The 23,456-nt window shown below is 44.5% G+C and overlaps 1 protein-coding gene across 2 annotated transcripts in view; it reads left to right on the top strand.

Annotated features, from left to right (window-relative positions):
- Positions 1-23,456, top strand: part of LOC311497611 (poliovirus receptor homolog) — a 72,387-nt gene that overhangs the window by 23,723 nt on the left and 25,208 nt on the right. The window contains exons 2-7 of one of the 2 annotated variants that reach the window (XM_084557925.1): positions 4,152-4,261; positions 5,124-5,373; positions 7,256-7,549; positions 7,666-7,783; positions 8,346-8,494; positions 15,702-20,721. In XM_084557925.1, coding sequence (XP_084414051.1) covers positions 4,152-4,261; positions 5,124-5,373; positions 7,256-7,549; positions 7,666-7,783; positions 8,346-8,494; positions 15,702-16,282 — 1,502 coding nt within the window. In that variant the 3' untranslated portion in view covers positions 16,283-20,721. Of the gene's footprint in view, positions 1-4,151; positions 4,262-5,123; positions 5,374-7,255; positions 7,550-7,665; positions 7,784-8,345; positions 8,495-15,701; positions 20,722-23,456 lie in introns of those variants that run through there. The other variant, XM_084557926.1, reaches the window with a different exon arrangement.

The following is a 23,456-nucleotide window of genomic DNA, read 5'->3' as shown; positions in this document are numbered from 1 at the left end:
CTATTTAAAAAATAAATTGCCATGTGCAAAAGCGTCTATATTTGCTACACCTGATGTCAACACTGTGGCCTTGCACTCCGAAAGCTCAAAAACGGCACATTATCTTGGTTATACTTTTGAGCAGTGAACCAAAACAACAGAAAAAATTTCTCACAGTCCCAGGACTTCCAAACTGCGCTGTACAAAACCACAAACCCAGTAATAATTGTGGAATTGAATCTGTGTGTCTGTGCCAGTGTCTCAAAAAAACAAAACAAAATTGCACATTGGGAGTCTTGCAAAGCTGGTATTTGGCAGAGCTTTCATTTGGGAACCACTTGTATCCAAGGCAAGCGCAAAAACACTGCTGTGCTGAGAAAATAACCCAGACCCTTGAACAATGAAAAAACAAAATCATCTGATAGATCGTTCTTTGCCGTTTTTACCAACACATAGGTCTTTGGAAGAAGTTCAACGACACCTTGGGCCCGCAGCATCTGCTATTTACTGTTGAACATTGTGGTGAATATGTAATATCACAGATACTCAGCCTGCATTCTTTATGTGTGAGCAAGTAGATGGCATTTTGCGGAAGTCGGTATTGTCAAGTTTGTGAGGTGCCCTGGAAATCATTCAGATTCCTCTCTAAGAAAAAACTATCGTGCTTGAAGAAGAAAGCCAGAGAGAGAGATTCCATCAGGGCAGAAAAGTGACGCTCCACCCTGCACTGCATGCAGCCGGAATCAAAGCTATTATTCTTCAGGAGTGGAGAGGCTGGGCACAGCAATAATAACAACGAGAGAATAATGGAAATGGAGAAATTCACAGAGACCTGGAAGAATAATGAAAGCCAAGAATGCTTACTGAGACAGCAGAGCACTAGAGAAGCCAAACAAAAACTCTCTGTTGCACACACAACAATGGTCCGCAAGGAAGCAATCTTGAAGAACATGGAGAATGGGGAAGTTTCACTGTAGTCCCCCTGACAGTGCATAGCCACCAGCTTGATGAAATGGCAGAGTCCCTGGGTTCTGAAGGCCATTAGATATTTTAGTTGATGGTCTGCACTTCCTGGCTCCCTGACATGCTTTTCACCACTATAGTGGGGATCAGGCAGAGGACATGAATGCCATTAGGCGTCGGAGTCAGCCAGTGAGGCAGCGAGGCAGGCGGACACAGCCTGATAAGCGTATGTTCGTTTTATAAGCCACGGCTGAAATGGGCTGCAGAGAAAATTAGGATTTGGGGTATTTTTCCTCTCTTCCTTCCTCTCGCTCATTCACACTGTTTCACTGTGTTTTCGCGCTCTATTCACAGCCACAGTGTTTCTCACAAGGTCAGGTGTGGAGTCTACCCTGCCTCTCATGGCTCCACGCCTCCCACTCTGCTCCCCTCATCTGCCTCTCCTCGCTCTGTTTCTCTCTACCTGTACCACCCTCCACCTCTCCATTTTTAGTTGCTCCCACTGCATCTCTTTGTCTCCTTTTTTTTTTTCCATCTACTTCTGCTCTCATTCCTCTCATTTCTCACGTGTTCATGTCTCTCTCTTTTGTCCCTCAGTTGTCTCCTATTAACCTTGTTTATAGATCACCCTGTCTCCCCTTCGAGATCCTCCTCCTCTCCTCTTCTCTCACCATGTTCTTTTTTCACTCCCTCTTTCATCCCCACTTTCCTCGCACATCCTCCATCACTTTGGCATTCCTAGGCTGTCTCTCGCCTCCTCCTCTCATCCTTCCATCCTCGCAGCATACTTCATCCCTGATTCATTTTCCCCTTCACAGGCGAGTTGTGGGTAATATGGAAATGTCAGTGTGACCAGGCAGGTGATCAGAGAAGATTGTGCTAATATGGCAGGGCTGTCACAGCGCCATCAGCGTAATGTTGGCGTGCACGCACACCATGTGAGCGTTAAAGACATAATGATAGGTGACAGTACTTAGGATGCTTACGTCTTCCTACTGGAGGATTTTGAAGAGGGCAGTTTGTGTGTATCTACATTTGTTTGTTCGCGTGGCGTTTCATGTATGTCACCTACAGGCAGCCGAGCTGCTGTAAAGTAGAGCAGCGGTGACACAAGGCTGCTGTTCTCACTCTCCTCCCCTCCAACCCTCTCTTCCTCTCCCTCTGTCTCTCTCCCTTTGTCGCTCCTCCTTTCTTCTCGCTCTTACCCTTGAACTGTCTTTTATTGTCTAATTCCCTTAGTTGCTGTCTCTCTCCACTTCCAGTCTCTCTGTATTCTGCTCTCTGTCTTCTGTTTAATATGACCAGTGCTCTCGAAATATTTATACCAGCAATTACTTTCTTAAACACTCTGAATATGCTGACTTTCCCTTCCATCTCTCCGCTGTTCTAATGACACAAAGTGGAGTCCTTAGTGCTGGGGTTTGGGGACGACTATCATGGAGGATGAGGCTGTGAGAGTCTTTGTGTGTCTTGTTTGTAATATTCATTTCCCTGGGGCCGTATAGAGTCTCATAAGGCGAGGCTGTCTCTCATCTGAGCTCTGGCAGGAGCTGACCCGTGTTGGCTCTCCTCTTATTGCCTCCTTATGACAGACAACAGCCCAGGCTCAGTTCTACCCCCACGTTGTTGTGTGGACACAAGAGATGTGCATGTGTGCTTGTTTTTATGTCTGGGAGTCTGGAGTAACGTTTTCTGTGCCACACAGTGTAATGACCTGTGGCATTTCAAGCTAGCTTGGCCTATACACCACAATCAAGACTAGTAATCAAGGGTTTCAGTTACCTTTTATCCCGCTTTTCTCTCGTTGTGCTACATCATTTTGTAACCAGAGAATAGCTCCCATTCCCAAAGCTCATCTGTAGTTCTTCATACCAGTTCAGGTAGATTGACGGAGGGTCTTGGCTTCATCTTCACTAAATGTTCTAGAGATGTGACAGAATACAGACCAAGCGCTCGATAATAAATCTGTCATGAGTTGTATATGTGTGTGCACGTGTTGCGTGTCTACACGCACATACATATATGCTCGTATATGTGTGTCTAAGAGAGGGGGAAAAAGAGCAAGTTGTTCCGCTTTCCAGCCCAATAAGGCTCAGTGCTGCTCCCACGGGCCGCTTAGTGGTTGTCCAGAGGTTCCTCTGTGGCTACAAGGGGGTTGTTTTGTGGTTGTAAATTGGGCTGGTCCTGGGAGAGCTGGTGTTATTCTAGGAAAGGCTTGTTTTCTTCCACTTTCCCACTCAGTCTTTCACTCATTCCTCCTTCTTCTCTGCCTCTGTATTGATATCTCAAATCTCCCTAGAGGAGAGAAGGTGTGGTGTTCATTCCTCGTCAAAAGAGAAAGACAGCTCTGCCCTTTCCTCTTATCGCCTACCGTATGGCTTACGTGTGTGTGTGGGTATTTGTATTTGTGTGTGTTCCATCAGCCCTCCAGATCATATTAGTTTCAACACCACAGCGTTGGCTCAGCAAAAACTGGTGCAACTAGTTTAGCAAGTAATTGTTTGTCTTTAGGGGAAGTTGTGTTTCATTGGTGCTGGCGCCTGCGTACTGGTACAAATACTGTGAACACACACACATTCACACGCGTAGGCCAGGCTGACGACATTTGAAGTTGTGTATCCGCAGGTAATCCACTCTCAACTTAAAACAGGTGCCACCTTGCTGACATACACTAATGCGCGCTTACTCATACAAGTAATTACATTTTCACAGAGACCCGGATTAGACACACAAATGCACACACGGACAGATTGTCGTTTTGAAGCTCTCTTGCTCATTCTGTTTCTTACACACTCACTGACACAGCACACTAAGAAAAGCGTATTTATTTTGACTCTTTGCTGTAACACAGCAATGTTTCCGTGCGGCAAATGGCAGGCTAAAGAACGACACCCAGTTGATTTATGACCTATGTGCATAAGAGGACTGGCTTTCCTCTTTTTTTTTTTTTTTTTTGCAGAACACATCCTCTTTTTCTCGGCCTCTCTGTCCACACACAGTCACAGAGAGATACCAGACTCTTGGCCTACTTGCCTGGGTTCACTAATGCTGTCCTCTGTTGTACCAGACACTTGGCACGCTCTCCTCATTTATCAAACGGACTTTGTACAAACATGGTTCCTGTGCTCTTCTTCTTTGTTTCCCCCTAGTTTGGGAGTGAACGAAACAACCGATTAATGTTTTTCTTCGTCTTTCCTTGTTTCATGTAGGAACTTCTGGTCAGCGGGTGAAGGTGGAGGCAGAGGTGGAGTCATATCCTGGCCAGACAGTCAACCTGCGCTGTGCCTTCACTGATGCCACTGGAATTCAGCTCACAATGGTCAGATACACACTTCCATAATGCAATTGTTTTTCTCTTTTTTTTTCCCCCTTCGTTTTTGATTACATCTTTACACCACCACACTCATATCCACTCTGAAACAGTGGTGTGAAATTCTAATAAAACTGTCCGTTTCTACGAGAAATTGCAGCTCATTGTGCTGACTTGACACAATCCACTTTGTTGAAATTGCTTGGGATTACAATTTGCTTTCACAGTTCAAGCAGTCAGACGCGGAGTGAATGCACAATTTAATGTTTACCAAAAAGATATTTTCCTGTAAAATAAAGTATTCATTTACGTATCAACGTCATTCTGCAGGTGTGTGAAACTTAGTCGCCAGGTGGAAACGAGCAATAAACTATTCCCTGTAATAAAAAATAACCATAAAATTATAATACACATGCATGTGTTTCGTTTATCTGGAACATTAAATCTCAATCTAGCAAACAGAAATAATCCTGGGGCTAGTAACAGGATTTTGTTTTTTGTAATCACAGTTAGGTTTAATGTTTTATTACTCCAAACCAACAATACTAAGCTTCATTTTGCTTTAGGGGATTGAATATGGTAATAGTTTAACTTCTTAGTCGCATTTAAATGAAGTAGGAAGTGCACAGCTCTGCTCAGCTCTGCTAAGAACGATGAACTGCTGCTGCACAACTTGCATCCATATTAATAGCCGCTCTGCTTACTTAATTGTGATGCTGCACATGCTGCCCTACAGAGTTTACATTACAATGTGGATGTCTTAAAAAGCTCTCCAGCGTTGCTTATCAATGCCATGATAAATGAGGCCTGTTGTTTTTCCTCTTTCCTGTGTGCATGCTAACCACTGGCTCTCGTTGGTGCTCCGTTGCAGGTCACGTGGATCTACGAGCCGAAGGAGGGAGAAAGGATCAATATAGCTGTGTTTCACCCAAACTTTGATCCCAACTACCCCGATTCACCTGTGAAGGGCAGAGTCAGCTTCACACCCAGTCCCCCAAACCTTGCCAGCCCCTCCATCCAGATAACCGATGTTAGAATGACTGATGAGGGGAAGTACATCTGTGAATATGCCACCTACCCCAGCGGCAACGAGCAGGGCATCACCTTTCTTGTCATGCTGGGTAGGTCACCAACATAATCTATATGCGGTTTATAAAGACGCAAAAACATTAATCCTGTTGCTCTTTTACATGAATGATCACGAATGTTTTGATGACATGAAGAGGAGTGAAAAAATAGAGCCTTCGTGGGTACCTGATCTCCAACTAACTGAACACCTTCGGGAGATTTCTGACTTTAATTAGTAAACAGAAGCTCCATTGAAACTTAACACATTCTTTTTAAGTGCAAGGCTACTCCAATAAATGATGGAGAAGATTGTTCCAGTCCCAAGCTTTCAGTTTTACCTAAGTTCTTAAGGAACAAGTAGAGCTGTCAGGTTTAAACCTGAAGCTTTAATCCTGAATAGTGCCTTTGGACGGCTCTAAGCACGACGAAGATCGGCACACCAGATGGGGATTCTCAGTTTATTTGGGGTTATGAAGGAGGATGTTGGAGGTGGTTGTTAAAACGGGGTGAAATATGAATACTTTTAAAGGTATTATTTGTCTTTCTACCTCCACTGAGTTAAATAAATCATGTTCTTGGAACTCAACTCTGGTGGACTTCCCACAGCCCTACATAGACAGCCAGCCCTTTGGGATACACAGCAGTTCTGTTGTGAAAAACACTGTGCACCGCAGCGAGGCCTAGTTTTACAGCTTTACCTGTCAAGGGTAACACACAAGCTTGTTGCAATCATTGTTTGCCAACATGTACTCTTGGGTTCATACCCATTGCAGCTTTCTTCCTCCCAAGGACTCACCAAACTGTTAAATGCCTTCTTTCTTACCACTAAGGTACCACTTTTCAATCCCCAGTTCACTGTTTGTCATGCACAGGAGCATCAAATCCAGCACAATTCTTACTAACCTTTTTAGAAATACCTCTAGCTTGAGTTTTTCACCACAGTGAGTTGTCAAAACTGTTAATGGTGTGAGGATCTGGTCTTAAACTGTCTTTATCAATTAAATAAGCTGTAGTTCTTGTTCAGTGGTCTTTATCTTTCTAGAGACACACTAGAGAATCTGTGCTGAGGTGAAGTGAAGCAGTTCTGTATCGGTTTTTCCCTAAATTTGTCACCCATCTGTGACTACAAGCGTATGCATATTTACCTTGCCAAAGTACTTTCTACCTCCTTCTAGCTTGCTCATTCCCTCAAAGGTAGTATGCAGGTTAAAAGCATATACAGCTCGACCTAATTGCTATTATAAGTGGTTTTGTGAGATCAGTTGTGTTCTTTTTAATGCAGTGGGACCATGGGTCTAACCTTGGCCCAGCACCACTCTGACCCACTCTCTTTTATTCTCCAACGCATCAGGCCTTCCTGCCTCCCCTCAGGCAGTGTATTGATCTGGCTGCTTGTCATATCTACTGTCAGCTGCCGTCCTGCCTGCTCTCCTCTGATCCCTCACTGGTATCAAATGAGGAGTGAGGCGGAGTAGAGAGGGGATGAGCGATGACTGAGGTGGTGATTTAAAATTTGTGTATGTAAATGCTCTGGGCCAGTCAGGGAAATTGTTTATCAATGGTGGGCGATAAGGATAGGGAGTGAATAGAGTGAAGGAATTGAAAGGGAGAGTGACGGAAGATTTAGGGTTTCTGTGTGTTTGCGGTGGTGCTTCTAATTATTTGTCAATGCAGGCTCTGTAGAGGAAAAAAGATTAAGGGTACAGAAATAGGGCGAGTAGGGCGATAGAGGATGTTGGGAGATTGAGGTTTTGGATTTGCTTTTGCCAGCCTGGTGACTCAAATTGTTTATCAATAATGGTGCACATTATCTTTTCTCTCAGCTGTCTTATTTCCATTTTATCTATCTCTGCATCCTTTAATCTTCTCTGTCTTTGTGTCTCTTCCCGGCTCCACCCTTGCGTCTTTTGGTCCATCCATCCATCCATCCATCAGCTAAGCCTCAGAACTCGGCCTCCGTCGTGACCGTGGTGGCAGAGTCTAAAATGACCACTGTGGCACGCTGTGAGTCTGTGGATGGCCGCCCAGCTTCAAAGATCAAATGGGTGACCACAGCCACCGGTAATGGAACAACAGTGTCTAAGCCAGGGTCTGACAACACTGTGACAGTGAGCAGCGAGTACCGCATGATTCCCACAGCAGCAGACAACGGGAAAGACATCAGTTGTGTGGTGGAACACAGGACCCTGGTCAAACCTGAGAGCTTCCCCATGAAGCTAGCTGTTCAGTGTAAGACACCACACACACAACCAACCAATTATTCTTCCATAAATTCCTTTGCTGTTCACTCTCTAACCTTGGTGTGATGAATTGACCTCCCTGCCATACATCTGTTCTTCCCCCAGATGCCCCTAAGGTATCAATAACCGGTTATGACAACAATTGGTACATGGGTCGTACAAATGTGATGCTCGTCTGCCAGGCTTCTGCAAACCCCGTCCCAACCTCTGTCACCTGGAAGGCGTGAGTATTAGCACATTCTGGAATTTCTATTGTCTCGTCTCTTACTCTGTCTCTCCTTCTCAATTCTTCCTGCTCTTGCTCTTCCCATTTTCCCTTCATTACCCCAGACCACAATCCTCACAGAGCTGTAATCAGCGCTTTTATTATTGCCACTACAGAACTGTGCTCTGATTATGGAGATAGCTGTATAATTTCTCATACTCGAATGCAGCTCAAGTTTTAACCCTTTGAAGAAACACAATATGACTCCCCCTCTTCCTTTTTCTATATTATAATCTATTAACACGACTAGGATAAAAACTCTTTAAACTTTAAAATGGTCCCCATTGTGATTTCTAGCAATTTGCCATAATGGACTGCCTTTTGAAGGGGGTTAGGAAACTGGGCTTGCACTGCTGATCGAGATTAGTGGCTTTTGATAACATTGCACTATGCAGCACATTTCTGTCAATGTCCATCTCACTGTGCCCAAAGTCAAACAAACCACTTTGCTGTTTATATTTTTTTAGCCTTCTCACTGTAATTCTTTCTTTTTCACGACGATGTTCTTACAACCTCACAGTATGTCAGGAGAGATGCCGGACACGGTGCAAATCAACGGCAATGAGCTGAAGGTTCTCAAGGTGGATGAAGCCGTCAACACAACTTTTGTCTGTGAGGTCACCAACCGCATTGGGACCAGAAAGGATCAGGTCACAGTCATGGTCAGAGGTGAGTTGAACGACACGAGGAAGCACACACTGCAGCACACAGACACATAGCATGTGCACAAATAGTCTTCAAGAAGTACATAAAAAAAAAACCAAAACAAAATATTTAATCTGCTTTGAGTACAGCATGTGTGGCGTTTGTTAGAAGAAGTAGTTACTCAAAGAAGCGCCTTTTGTGAGCACTTCAATGTCATATGATTAATTAACATAATATTATGCCTGTCACAACAAATCCACCCATCTGCTGCTCTGAATAAGTTAAAACCAGTACTAAATGTAATTTACTTAAAATGCAAATGTCCCAAAGCTTCTAAAGCAAATGCATCTATGAAGTAGTGAACATTTCAGATTATAAAATGAAAAACACACCCGGGACTCATTCATAAACTTTCCCCTGGGTTTTATATGAATACCGTTCTATCTTCTGAACTAATGAAGTGGAACGAACTACATTCATCACACAAGCTACACATTTCCTGGTGATCTTTGCTCTTGTGGCTTTTGCAGGGATACACCTTGTTCTGCTTCATATGCCACATTAACACACACCCACACACCCACACACCCACACACCCACACACACCCACACACACACACACAGACTCCATGCTGAGGACTGTCTTGGGTGTACAGTGTAGGGTTAAAGGGTCCAGCTGCTCTGTCCGCGGTGTTTCTGTAAATGTGAGAGTGAATGTCTTTGAGAACGAGTCTGTATCCAAATGCCTTTGTGTGCATTTGGAGCCTTTCTTTTATATCGCTCTCTCTTTTTGTGCTCTGTTAAGAATGCATGTCCCTTTTCTATGTCTAAGCACGTCCTTAAAAAATGTCTTATTTATATCAATAATTATATGAATTAACGTTTCTATGCCTCAGCAGTACCTAAGGTTGTTGGTCACTTAATATATATTATGGCATTTTTAAAGCAGTTTTTTTGCGCTAAAACATTTTTATGGTTGTGGAGCACATGGACAAGATGGTCCTTCTTATAGACGTTTAGCCTTTTCTTAAAATGTTTCAATTAGGTAGCAATTTGGTCCTTTTAAAGTCGTGATTACAAAAACGAGTGGCTTCTTAGCAACACCCCTAACCATAACCAATCCCTGCAGAGACGAAAGCAAAGGAAATGAGCAGCGATTTTATTACAATCAAACTCTTGAAAATATGTCTGCAATCACTAAAGGTGATATGCTGACTCAATTTTACTGCTGACTTTTATTGTTGCCTTGGAAATAGCGGAGACAAGGCTTGATCTTTTTGTGTGTTTTTGCAGGTTCACATTTTTCAAATTGTGTGCATGCAGGTGTGTACAGCTTGCTGTACCACATGAGGTTCAGTTAAACCATCTAGAGCGGTGCCATTAAGAATGAAAAATAACCCGTACGCCCCATACCCCCTGCTGTTCCTCAAGATTTTTAGCTGCGTCCTTCAACGGGGTTCACTCCTGCATTTTCGCCTCATGCAAAATACATCCCCTTCCACTCTTCTGCTTGCACTTAACCAGACTATATTTTGTGCTGACATGGGGGTAAACCTTTCCTTTAATGGGGAAAAGGTACACCTCTCCAGTGTCTTCATCTTAAGAGCCACCCAGCCTCTTCATGCCCTCATTTTCTCTCATTTTTTGCCATACTCAGTCTTTCTCTCATTTTCTTATTTCTTTCTCTCGCCCCCCCATCTTTCTTCAAGTCCCTTGGCTCCTCGTGGTGCCACAGCATGCGTCACTGCTCCTCTGGGGCCATTCTGTATTGCTGCATGCAGTAGTAGTGTAACTGGCTTCTGTAGCACAAAATATTCCACCATCTCCTGCTGTGTATTACAAGCAATAAACAGGGAAGATACAAAGATCCATGAAGCAGAGGGAGCAAGATGGAGGTCGCTTGCTTTTACACTACAAAGACGGGGAATGTGCACCAGGATAAATCGGTGCCAGCGTGCAATCCTCGCAGTCAGAGTGAAGGCATGAGGGATGGAGGGAAAGAGTGATGCTGACAGCATTTAAAACTCCCATGGGAATCTTGTGCCACTACATCCTATCTCCGCTATTGGCCTCCACTATCTTTCAGCATAGTGTGTGTTTCTGTCCGTCTCCAAGCCTCTCACAGGGGATCAGTCACCCTTTGCTGCTTCAGCTCCTGGCTGCTTCTCTTATTCCACCATCCATTCCCGCTCCTCCTTTTATCCTGCATTTCCACTCCTCCCCCATTCCAGATCCCACTTTCTCATTTTTTTTTTGGTTCTCTCTATGCTTTCATTTTCTTTTGGGTCTTTTTGGTCTCCTCCTGTGTTGAACTTCCCTCAGTTGCCTTGTCCTGTCATCTCCCTCCTCCATCTTGTCTCTTTGCACCGACCACCTCCTCCCTCCATCCTACTCTGCTCTTACTCATTGGCAGAGAAGGAGGAGGATAAGACGGGAGCTAAATTTGCCAGCAGTTAAGAGGTGACGGAAGCAACCAACGAGTGTCGAGTGAATATAGGAGGCTTGTAGCTGAAAGATGGAGCGTGTTCAGGAAGAAAGATGAAATGAAGGAGTGAATGATTTTCAGAACAGACTGTAAGAAAGATGTGGAATGACTCCAGATGGCAGTGTGATTCAGACCTGTGGAGGCTAATGTAAATGTGTGTAGACAAACAGGGCTAAGAGGGGCCGACAGGCGTGAAATGGCCAGCACCTGCTACATAGCAGGTCCCCCAGTCTCCTTTACCCCACAGCTGCATGACACATGCACACACAAATCAACACACTAGTGGGTGTCTGTGTGGTCGCCTGTGTCCTCTACCCTCAGCCTTGTCCTGTGCACGTGGAGGCAGGCAGAGGGATGGATGTCCTCTCTTCTCCTTGCCTCTCCTCCTCTCATCTTTGATCCTGCTGCTTAGTCACACACAAACGTATCCTGCCCTGCTCTCATCTTCTCTCCATTTATCTTTACCTCACTATCTTTCGTTGCAGTTTGCTCTTTTCATTGCATCTCTCATCCTCTCAGTTAGCATATGCTCTCTCCTCATCCTCCTTATCTCTCTCAGGTTGTCTTTCAGGCTTTCAGCGAGTCTGGCGCTGATCTCCCTGCTCAGAGAAGAGACTCCTGCCCCCAGCGTTCTCTTTCTCTCTCCCTCTTATGCCCATGCTATCTCTCGCTCACTCTCTAAGCTTAACTCTTAAATACCAGTGGTTCTTCCTTAATCACAGCTTAGTAGTCTCCATCCCTCCATCCTTCCCTCCATTCTGGGCTCCTCTCAGGGGGGTTCTTGTGTGGCTAACCCAGATTCCCTCCATCTTCTGTCTTGGTTTTTTCCTCATCGTTCCTTACAGGGTTGGCTCAGCTGAACCTCAAAAAAGTTAAATGCCCCGGATTGAATCCCCCACATGGTCTGAGGGTCTCTTCAGTTCAACGGAAAAGAGATTTCCTTTCAATTCGGTGCATTCTCTCCCATTTTCAGACTCATCTAAGGAGACAGTTCAAGGGCAAGGGGCTCTGCTATTTTCCTCTACTGGGTTTAGGGTGTGTGTGTCTGCCTGCATCTGTCTATGTCTGTCAGTGTGTGTCTCCGGCCATGCGAAAACAGCCAGAGAACAGGTCTGATTGAGCCAAGTCTCCCTCCAGCCTGCAACTGGCCCCCTTCCCATCCCTCATTAGCGCGCGCACACACACACACACACACACACACAGATACGCTCACACACATACATTTGTGCTCAAACACACACAGCTCTGTTCAATAACTTAACATGCTGACAGAGAACACTACTAAGCTATGCTCTAGGTGCAGCGCAGCCCTACATCAGACAACTGATGACCATAATGGGGTGAGCGTTTATGTGAATGTGGCCATGCATGTTTTTGGGAGACTGCAGTAAATGTTACTTCCGCTCCATCTCTCTCATTACTTGCGGTCACTTGAAACTTATAGTCATGTTGGACATGACTTCATAAAAAACATGATGTTTTTTGGCTTCCACAGTATGGTGTGAGAGTTTGGAAAGGGGGGGTACTGTAGTTGTGCTATGTTTGGTTTTCTATTTTTTTTTTCTCGGCCTGTTATCCACACAGCATACATATTGCAGTTTTTCTGCTGGCTCATCCAGCAGTGTGTGTTTATAAGAAGTCCTTTCCTCACCCACTTAAATAAATTCCACTGGTGCTTTGTTGGGATGTGTCTCTGAGTCTGTAGTGGGAGCCTGGGGTGGCTCCTTTACATCTCTCTTTTGAATCTTTTAAGTGTTGTCTGCAGAAGGGTAGAATAAAAGATGAATTATCATCCACAAAAGGATTTACCAGCACAGACTTGGAGAAAGACACTTGAGCGATGCATTAAAAATAATTGGATGAGAAGATTTTAGGGAGAGTTTGCATTTAAATTTTGGTCTAATTCCCTTTGATGTGACAGCAATTTGAGGCAGCATCCGGCCCCAAGTTTGCACAGATATTATTGCCATGTTGCGTGCGGTGGAGCTCCACAGAGCCTGAGGTGATAATGCATTTCTTGTGTTCCTGTTACAAGTGGACACTGAGGGCTATCTCTCACTCTCGTGTGTGTGAATAGGAATGTTTAGCACAGCTCGGGGCAGAATATGAGGGGAGAGAGGCAGCGTGCTCTCTGAAACTGGTGGCAGAAAATGAACGAAGGAAGAGAGAATGTATCCACATTATTAATTCTTTCCCTAGGCATATGTTGAAAGTGGAGAGGAGGAGAGCAGAGAGAAGTAACTTATGACAGAAATACAAACGTGAATTGGAGAGACGACATGGAAAATGGATTTAGAGGAGACAGAAAGAGTGTATGCCAGAGACAGCTGGTGAAGTGGAGGCAGAGATGGAGAAAGGGGAAGTGGAAGAGAGGAGAGGCAGAAATAAAGTGGAGGAAGCCGAGCTGAGCACAGGTGTAGTCAGCAGTCGACTACCATTTTCTCTCTTGACAAGAATCGGTGTTACAAGAGTAATTCTGTCAGCTCTCTGTACACTTAACAAGAAGGGCCGGCTTCTGTTGGATTTCAAATGGGAATGACAATAAGGAATAGGGCTGATTTGCTACTTTAAAATTTAGTCAGGGATTTTAACAGCAGTGTCTACTGGTTAATCCTCAGCCGCTGCTGGTGGAAGTGCAGACAGTGAAAAGGAAAGCTAGAGCCACAGAGAGGATGTTCAGCTAAGCTAAGGATTCTTGATCAGCTTCTACCAGGGACAAAAATTAGAAATTCATTGTGCTCACCACAACTTACTTGGTTTTACTCTGTAACACATGTACTCAAACCTGAGGGGAGCTGAAGCACTTTAGAATGACTGCTTGTAAACAGACATCGCTCCATAACACAATGTTTCTACAACTATGCGCCTCGCTGAAAGAGAAACATGAAATCATCAAAATCTATAAGTACAATAATTAAAAATGCATAATGTGAATGCGTTGAAACTTGTAAAAGTGGGGATATTGTACATTGAGACGTGTTTTTTTTTTTTCTTTCAACTAAAAATAGTATTCTTTGAATCTCTGAATATGTCTAAGCTGTCTTTCATCCATCCCTATTACACTCATTATCTTGTATACATACTTCCTTTTTGCCATTTGAGGACATTACTATTCAAAGTGCACAGTACTGTGAATGCAAACAGCATTAATTCAGGCCGCGTTACCGTTCCCTATCCACTGAGTCATACATAGATGATGATCACATGGGATGAACAGTCACAGGTTCTGTTTTTGGGGAGTTGTCGGAACCCCCAAAAGCACTTAGAGCCCTGAACGTTTGACCCTGAAAAGCCTGTGCAAAGCAGGAACACTCGGTTTGTGATTCTAGTGGCTGACTGTAACGTTTATGGCTCCAAACCTGACCTATGGTGCATTTAAAAGGCTTTCGACAAATGGAAGAAAGTGGCTTTGTTTATATTCCTAAACGTCAGAAGCAAGGATAGTGTTGGTTCGGTGTTGATACTGACTAGTAGGCTTGTTAATGCCACCATAAATTCCGAACAATGCCCTGCCTCGGTCTTAACTTGTATTTTCCTTTTCTGCAAAAGCAATAGATTCATTTTGGTTAAAATACCTGCTTTAAAAAAAAGCACTGGAATAGGATGCCGAGGGATAGGGAAGTTTGAGTTCAGAGAAAGAGCACTGTAAGGCTGACAAATCATATGGGACCTCCTCACAACCTTAATTTAGACACCAGCAGTTATCTTAAGGGGGTTTATGCACACAGATACACAAATGGATTTTTACTGGATGACAAAGCCCCAGTTTTACTTATATCCTCTTTAGTTTGCAGTTTAACAAAGCCTTTGACCAATTTAAAAAGAGCTTAAATGGTTTTTTTCATGTCAGTGAGTGTGCAGCAGTCCAGCTGTGAGTACTTAACATTACTGAGTACAAATTGATCCTAATATAGAACTGATGTGCACTAAAACAGTGCCTGTGGTCTACAAAGTGGACAGGGGTGCCAGTCTGCCCCCTGCTCTTCCTTCATGGCTTCTGGGAAGAGTTGTCATTGCGCTGTGTCACTTTGTCAGTCACTCAATCCGCCACCTGCTCCGCCTCCCTTTTCTCCTCTCCTCACTTCTCTAATTTCCTCCATTCATCATCATCATCATCTCCTCCTCTGCATTGCCTCAAACCTGTTCTGCCCAGCACGTGCTCCATTCCTGCTCCTCTAGAAAGTGTGTGTGTGTGTGTGTGTGTGTGTGTATAGCTTCCACTTTTCCCCCCCATCCCGAATTGCCTCATGATTTGTGGTGAGCCTTGGACATACCCGGGCTGTTCAAGGGCAACACAGGAGGAGACATGGCTGAGACATTTTTTGTGGTGTGGCTGTGGGAATGGGGACAGGAGCAGCTCTGAGGGAGAGGAGGAAATGTCAGTTTAACAGGAAGCTCAGCACAGACACACACAGACGCAGACACACACGACACACACACACACACACACACAACACACACACACACACACACACACACACACACAACACACACACACACACACACACACTTGACTGTACTGACACCTCAGCACTCTTACACACTTGACTGAATACACTTCAGACCAGCACCACTGACATCCCACAACCCCGACTTCATTTCTGTTTTCCTCCGTCTTTCCTGCTCTTTATTATGCTGTCTCTAATTCTTCTCCTGCTCTCTTTCTACTTGTCTCTTTTTTTCTCCTTCTCAACCATATTCTTTTTCTTTCTTTTTCTCCCTCCCTGCCTCTGTTCCCTCCTACAGAGCCCCCACAGGCTGCAACCAATGCCGGCGTGGTGGCAGGAGCTGTGATTGGCTCCCTGCTGGCCCTCCTTTTGGTCGCCGCTATCGTCGCAGTCCTGGTAACGCATAGCCGCAGGCAGCAGCAGGGTTACCGCGCCAATGGCGGCAGTGACATGAAGATTCGCGTATTTGGTGCCGGCAAGAAGGCCAGCAAGAACGGCACAGGTGGAGGAGCAGGAAGCGGTGGCGTTGGAGGGGGTAACAACAACGGCCCCATCTACGTTTACAACGACGGCTCGTCCCACCAGGGCCTCGGAGACAAAAACAACCACCACCAGCCGCTCACCATGGGGGGGCGACCGGAAGTTGTCTCCACTACACCCACCGCCCAAGACATCCTGCTAAGCAGTGAATTAGATGACGCAGAGAGGAGGAAGTTTGATGAGTTAGAGGAGGATGAGCGGTATGACCACTTCACCGGAGGGGCCCCCATCCTTCAGCTGCGCCCACCACAGGACGATATCATTGGAGGTTACCTGGATGACGACATGGAGTCCCAGCGGGATGGCTCAGTCATCTCACGGACTGCAGTTTACGTATAGAGGAGGAGGAGGAGAAGGGAGGAAGGGGAAAAAGGCAGGCAGGAGTATTCCTCCTGAGGATTTTGTGGCTCCAGGGTCTTGTCCCTGTCTGATAGAGAAAATAAAATAATACCACTTTTATTTTTGAAATTGATTATAAATATAGCGTATTATTAATCACAGTGCTGCCCCAGAATTAACTGAATGATAAGGAGGGTGTGGTTGGATATTGTAAAAGGAGCTTTGCTGTTATCTGGTCCCTGAGAACTGAAAATCAAACAGAAAAAAAAAAAAAAAAGAACCTGTCTCCCACCGCTTCTGCTCATCCTCTCGCTATCACTGGGACCTTGACTCTTGACAGACAGACTAAAAGAGAAACTAGCTAGTGTGGGAGTAGCATAATGGAATCATGATACAAGCTTGGCTATAGAGGAGGCATCTCACTTGCATATTCACTCTTATCTTCACCAAAACCGTAGCAGTGGAAGGGGTTGTCAAACAGTTACGTGGTGCCTGCATTTCTCAGCCCTCCCGTGGGAAACATTTTGTTTAGGTAATGTACTTCGATGTGACATCTGACGGGTAGTTAGAAGCTCGGGATTGGGTTGGAGGGAAATCATTTGAAAGTATACACGGAAACCATCCGGTGATTTAGAGAAGCGAACAATGTATTTGCTTGTGTCTGCTGGTGAGTTCTCCTCTCCGCTCTCTCTGTATTCCTCCAAAACTTAAAAAAAAAATCTCTGCAAACAATCAGCAACAGTAGACTCTTGGATTAAACTGAGCGAAATTTGTGTGCTGCTCAAATACAGCAGCAGTAGAATTTAACAAAGTAAGTTTGCAGAGAGTTTATGTCCATAAGAAGGTATTCTCATGCAAAGTTTTACACTGTGCCTGGAGGTAAGAGACGGTAAACAAGGGATGAACGAATGAGGTGTAGCCGATCTGACAGGGTCAAGGGATGGAGACGGGGATGCAGGAGGCAGGAAGACTAGAAAGGAGCACGTCTCTTCTTTTCTCTTCCTCCTCATCCTCGTCTCTTCAGAACGCTCCTGACAGGAGGAGCTGGATTGGTAATGAGCCATGAAGTCGCTCGCTTAGTCGGGACCAACAGATTGCCACCACTTATCGTTTATGACGTGGCGATTTCTCTCCCCCTCCCACCTCAATCTCTCTATCATCCCTCTGTCTCTCCCTCTCTCTCTTCATCCCTCTCTCCAGTGTTTATGGGGAGTTTATGATTTATCCAGGGCAGTGTCGGGGTCAGGGCTACCGAGAGCACTGGAGTATTTTACTGCTCCTAATGTGTCAAACGCCCCACTTACTCTATTCCAGCCCAGGCTGCCCTGACATGCCAGGACTGACTAATCCACCTGCGGTGACCATGTTCACTCCACTGCACAGACACCCCCAGCTCCTCCCATACTTTAGGAAGTGGCCGGATGTAACCGAACCCCACCATCAAAGTACAACTTGGTTTGTTAAGACAGATTTTCAATGAGATCGTACAATATTTCTTTCCATTAGCGGATGTTATTAAATATAGAGAATTGATCGGGAGACATAAAAGGTTGCATGCACAGTGAAGCTATGGAAGTCATATTGATTAACGGGCAACATGCAGTGAAATGGGCCTTTATGATGCGGGTTCAGGGCTGATTGTCTCCTGACTGTTAATTTATCGTCTTAACGAGCCACCAGAGGCCCGCTCAGGCAAACGCTACTCCGTGGCTACTGTACACGGCTGTCTTTGAGGCTCTGTGTGTGCATTTGCATGTGTCAGTGTATCTGCGTAGCTGCTGGGTGACTGTGATGGACAATCGTGGAAAGAAGCCTTACTCTAATCATGCTTTCCTGGTCTTCTAATCGACTCCCCTTTGACCCACTGGGAGTGGGTGAGTGCGGCCTCGGTGACTGCGCTGACCTCCTGTGAGGCCCAGCTAAGTTCTGGATCAGAGTCATGAGGTCAAATGAAGGGTGTCCCATTTTCAAGGGCAAAGATGACTCCGCTCACCTGCGTTTCTTATCATGCCTGGTTTAAACCTTGAACTGCGGTTGTGAGCCAAACATACAGACCTAGTATCTGTATACCGTCTTTGTTTTACCGTCGTGACGGCTGTTAACCTTCAGAGAGACGGAGAGAGAACAGGAGAGCGACACGGGAGAGAGACACAGGAGGCTTACGACAAAAATAGAGACGGCGTTTAATGTTTGAGCATGGTCTGGCATTTTGTAAGCCAGTGTGTTCAATAGGATTATCGTCTAATGGCCTTAGCTTATACATAAATGCAACTCCTGTCAACCTGGGGTACAGTAAATTTACCGAACACAGCTGATTTGTCACAACCACACAACATGGAAATGTATTACTTATTTTTGCACTTGTATGTGTGTGTGTTACTGCTACAAAGAGAATTGTGAGTGTAGTATTTGGTTTTGAGGGGGGTTAAAAAAAAATATTGACAAGGGACAAATCTGTTGTATGTACATTTTGGTGTGAGGTATCCGTGTACTATATCTGTAAGCATCTTTATTTTTCTTGTGAAAATGTGGATATTTATGAAAATGTAAATATCAGATTGATGGAGCCAGTGCTGCCAGTGTTGTGGAAGTAAAGAGGAAAGTGTTGGCTAAAGCCTAAAGTACAAATGTCTCAGAGGGCATTCAGAATGTAATTTTTAACTTAACTCGGTAGTTTGGGTGTTATAACATACTCAACTGGCTGAGCATACCTAAAGCCTAAGAGTCGATTTGATTTTGTGGGATGGAAAAAGTTATATATTCTGTTATTTTGTAATTATTAGCATCGCATACATCTACACATAACAAGCACATACTATTTTCCTTGTGGACAATTGACTTCTCCTTCTCCTTGACAGACATTCTGCACAATTCATTCACACGTAATACGCATATTTCATTAGGTAGACTGTTTCCGCACAAGCAAGGTTCTGTGCTGCGTCTGAGTCAGCTCTCTGTGTGTATAGTTGCGTGTCACTGTGTATTTTCATGACGCTTGCAGGCTTTGGGACATCTTTCTCTGCCATAGGGGCTGTAACCTGAGTAGCCACCCTTTGTCACCATGGGAAAACCAGCAAACCGAATTTATTATCGTGCATTCTGAAGACACACTCCCTTGCGCACCAATAACTGTACATATACATATGCAGGATGCATGAGAAACATTCACCCACGCACAAACACCCCTCCGTCACTCTCATTATGCTCACTCCTACAGCCAAACTGTGCGGAAGACACCTCATACCTGACAACGCTGCCATCGCCTGACATAAGCCCACACAAATGCGCTCGCATAGCTGCACACGAAAACACTTTTTCTCTCTCCTCTTCTTTCTCCGTGGCTCTTGTCAGGACATATACCGTGTCCTGTTAGTGCGGAAAGAGCTGTAGCATGATGTGTCCCCGTGCACCACTGCTTTCTATCCAGCAAATAGTCCAACCCGCTCCCAAATCAGTGACCATGTAGAGACGACTACACGTTCAGGGACACACACTTTTCACCCAGTGTCAGAAGATCAGACTTTTTAGAAAGGCGCTTGTCCGTTCCGCTTTTGTTCTTTGCGGGAAAGATAGCTTTCATAGAAACGACACGGCGCTGACCTCCCCCTCCCTCCCTCATGCGTTTGAATGCTTTTAGGAGAGTCACAACTTCCTACTCATCTCCAGAATGTTGTTTTTAACTTCTCTTACTTCAGCCACCTCCGCTGTCGCAAACACCTCCACAGACACACGCACACACCATTGCTTCCCACCTCAGCACCCAAGTAAGGCTTGTCAGACAAAATGCTTTTAGACAAACCTGCGATTCTGGTCCCAGTCTAACACAAGGTTAGATAGTCAAAATATCCAATATTTGTATTTTTTTTCAGAAAGCCACATACTGTTGCTGTTTCTTTGGCTCCAAACTTCTGATGACTAATCAAAGCCTTAACATCTTCCATCTCACTTGCATAAAAGAAAAATAACAGAAAACCCTTCCTGTGTACATAGTATAAATATATAAATATGTAGCAGAGGAAAAGAATTACTAATTTATGGTGTCACGTTCGTGTATTACTCAGTGACGGCAAGCATGAAGGATTTATTTTCTCCTCTTACAGTTTCTCCTCTTTTCTGTTATTTTGCAGTGCTTTATAATTTATGTTCTCTGAGTGCTTTATTCTCGACTGCTGCGATGTGATTGCTGCCAAAACTGGCAAATGTGCTTCTTCTATACAAACTGTATACACACAACAAAACGGGCAGTCTTACCCCAAAATGTGCTTTTTATTATTGACTGTGTAAAAGTTGCTCTGTCTTTTTTGTATTTTCAATTTTGAATTCATTTTGGTCGTCGAAAAAGAAACACCGAATTAGAATTGTTGTCACCATTTTGTCATGTCTTTCTATATTTTTTCGTATTTGGTTGCTATTAAAGATTTCTTGATTTTTGAAATGTTCCAGCTTTGCTGTGTGTGGTATGTGTTTCTCCTTTTCCTTCCCACTGTGTCTTTAACACTTGAGGTCAGCTGGACGTCTGAAGAGCCAGATTAAATTGAAGCGGCAGTCACTGATTCTCACTGATTAGATTTATAGATTAATTGATCAGGATATGAAGTGTCCCCTCGGTCTCTTGTCACCCATCCTTCAGCCTACATATCCACCTGTGATTTTTCTTTTGTTTTTTTTCACTGTCATTTCCTGGTCTGGCTGTTTGTCTGGTGTCAGTTTTGATAAATCTCATGCGCAAACATAGGTATGATAACAGGCTTATGGGAAACTGAGCACAGGAACTAGAGAGGCCATTTTGCGGATGAAGGTTGTCCTGTACTCAAACTCCACCTCCTTACTGTCTCTGTGTTTTGTATATGTCTCCTGGTTGGCTGAAGTAAACTTGCTGCCTTGGTAACAGGTATGTAGAAAATGCTGTAGCTATTTAAAGGGCACGTATTTCTTTCAGGTTATTTGCCTGAGCGTGCGAATAATGAGAAATGATTACACAAATGCTCTTATTTCAAGATGCATAAATATTATGTTTAATAGGGCCACAGCACCTCTCAGGCAAAAATTGTACAGATGCAGAGAAAAGGGTAGAGATGAGGAATGTGGTGCTTTAGCTTTAGTGGTTTTCCTGGAGGGAGGCAGTTTGTGTTTTCAGTTGGGGAATGTGCAGGCCAAGCTGAAAGTCAGTGAATGGAGTGCCTCTCAAAGGCTGCATTGTTTGAACTCTGACTAAACCAAACTGGTTTGGTGAAATTTTAACAGAAGGGCAAGTAAAGGTTTGTCAGTGCGTGGGTTTGTGTGTGAGTGTACTTGTCTGTATGTGTGTATTCATGCATGCATGCTTGTGCACCTGCCTTATTTGGTTTCCATACAAAAAAAACCTTCTGTGTCCCCACCAAAGGACACAATCAAGTTCTGCTCTTAACATTCACATTATGGTGACAGTCGGTTTATGGCGGTTGTGGCAGCGTGTCCTCGATGTTTGCCTGGTGCTTTGATGCCGTCATGTATCTGTGTGTCATCCTGGCTCCCTGTCACAGTTCATTTTTGTTGCAGGCTTCTTCTGTCAATGCAGAGCTATTTACTGTGAGTCCAGCCCACCATCTGGCCTCTCTAATTGCTTTGGATTTGAGGCTGGCGAGATATAGAGCACTTACACATGCGGAGAGACACACTCGCACACACTCTCACTCCCTTGGTTTTCTAGCTGAATGAAAAAGACTTGAACGCAGCAGCAAGGCTTTTAAGCCACAGCTATAATAGAAACCTGTGCGACACTGGCGTTTTTGTCTGTCTTTGTCACATAATAAGGTTTGTACTTCATGTGAATGCAGTGACCCTGTAACGCAGAACCTGGCGTGTTTGAGCTCAAGGCAAATAACCTGGATCTGAAGCCAAAGTGACAGCAGCTACGCCAAGCACTACCACTGGGTTCAACATTAGCTTACAGTGATGAGACATGGTGTGGTGCCCCTGGGCTATCCGGCTAGCTGGTAGTGGCCCTGTTTATACCAAGTTATGCATGTAGGCATGTATTACACAGCAAGTGAGCATGGTAAACGTATTCTTTGGTCGTACAGCGTGTTAAACGAGTCTGTTCATGTGGTCAATCAGTGGTTGCTAGGTTAAGATAGACTGGTTTTACTGCGGGATGTTTGTGTGTTAAAGCGTTTGTGGACTTGAGTGTTATCAGACCGGTTGTATGTGTGTGACTGCGTGTGAGTACTGTTTGACACATGCATGTTTGTGCATGTCTGGATATTTAGCTTAGACTCAGTCTGCTACAGCCACAATGTTGATTAAAAATCTGATCGCCTGCATGTGCGGATTAGCACACTTTAGTGTCTCTCTGCTGATAACTGCTAACACAATGCTCCCCATTTAACCTCTCACCCTCCGGCTCCAAACCTGACTAATAAATCCCAGAGTGAGTGATGAATGGAGCCGGCCTGTTGCTTGGATGTCTGAGTGATGGATGTGGTGACCCGGGCCTTCACAGGGATTAAAAAAAGTGTCTGCCACTGACCTCAATTATGAAAGTAGATTTCTGCATATTTTAATTAGCTGTAAAGCAACAGGCTTTTCTCCATGTTGCATGTGGTGAATCATCAAACCTCAAGCTGTGTGTCCTATTGTCAGTAAGTAGGAGTGTTTGCGGCAAACACTGTATCTTTGTTTCTTAGCATTTGGGTTCTGTATTCCAGCACACTAAATTTGACTCATAGCTCTAAGTCCCCATAGTCCTCCAGTTTGAGGACAATTATCCTACACACTCAGGTAATTAATTTGTTTTTTATGTTGAAATGGAGGAATGTCCTCCACTGGCCAAGCCAGCTATTTGAACTCAGTCCAAGCATGTAATTCATTTGCAGAGGTCTAGACTAAAGGAGAAAAGCCCCTGAGAAAAGCAAGACGTAAAGATGGCAGCAGTACTGGCCTGACAATTAATAACGAAGCGAGATAACAAGTGTCTGGTGATGTCTGTGGGCTGAGATTACTTTTTAAAGTTTATATTAATGTGTCCATTTGTTATTTCCCCTATGTAATAGGAGTCTACATCCACGTATGCACATCTGTGGGGCTCATGCTATTGATGGCATGCAAATATACACGATATATCTCTTTAATATGTGGGGATTCTTGCCTGCTGGTCAGACAAAACAAGGAAGTTAAGACCTCACCTCGAGCTTTA

This window comes from Chelon labrosus (assembly GCF_963514085.1).
Source record: "Chelon labrosus genome assembly, chromosome: 12".
Taxonomy (NCBI): domain Eukaryota; kingdom Metazoa; phylum Chordata; class Actinopteri; order Mugiliformes; family Mugilidae; genus Chelon; species Chelon labrosus.
The sequence above is the reverse complement of the archived record's forward strand: the minus strand, read 5'-3'. Positions and strand labels throughout refer to the sequence as shown.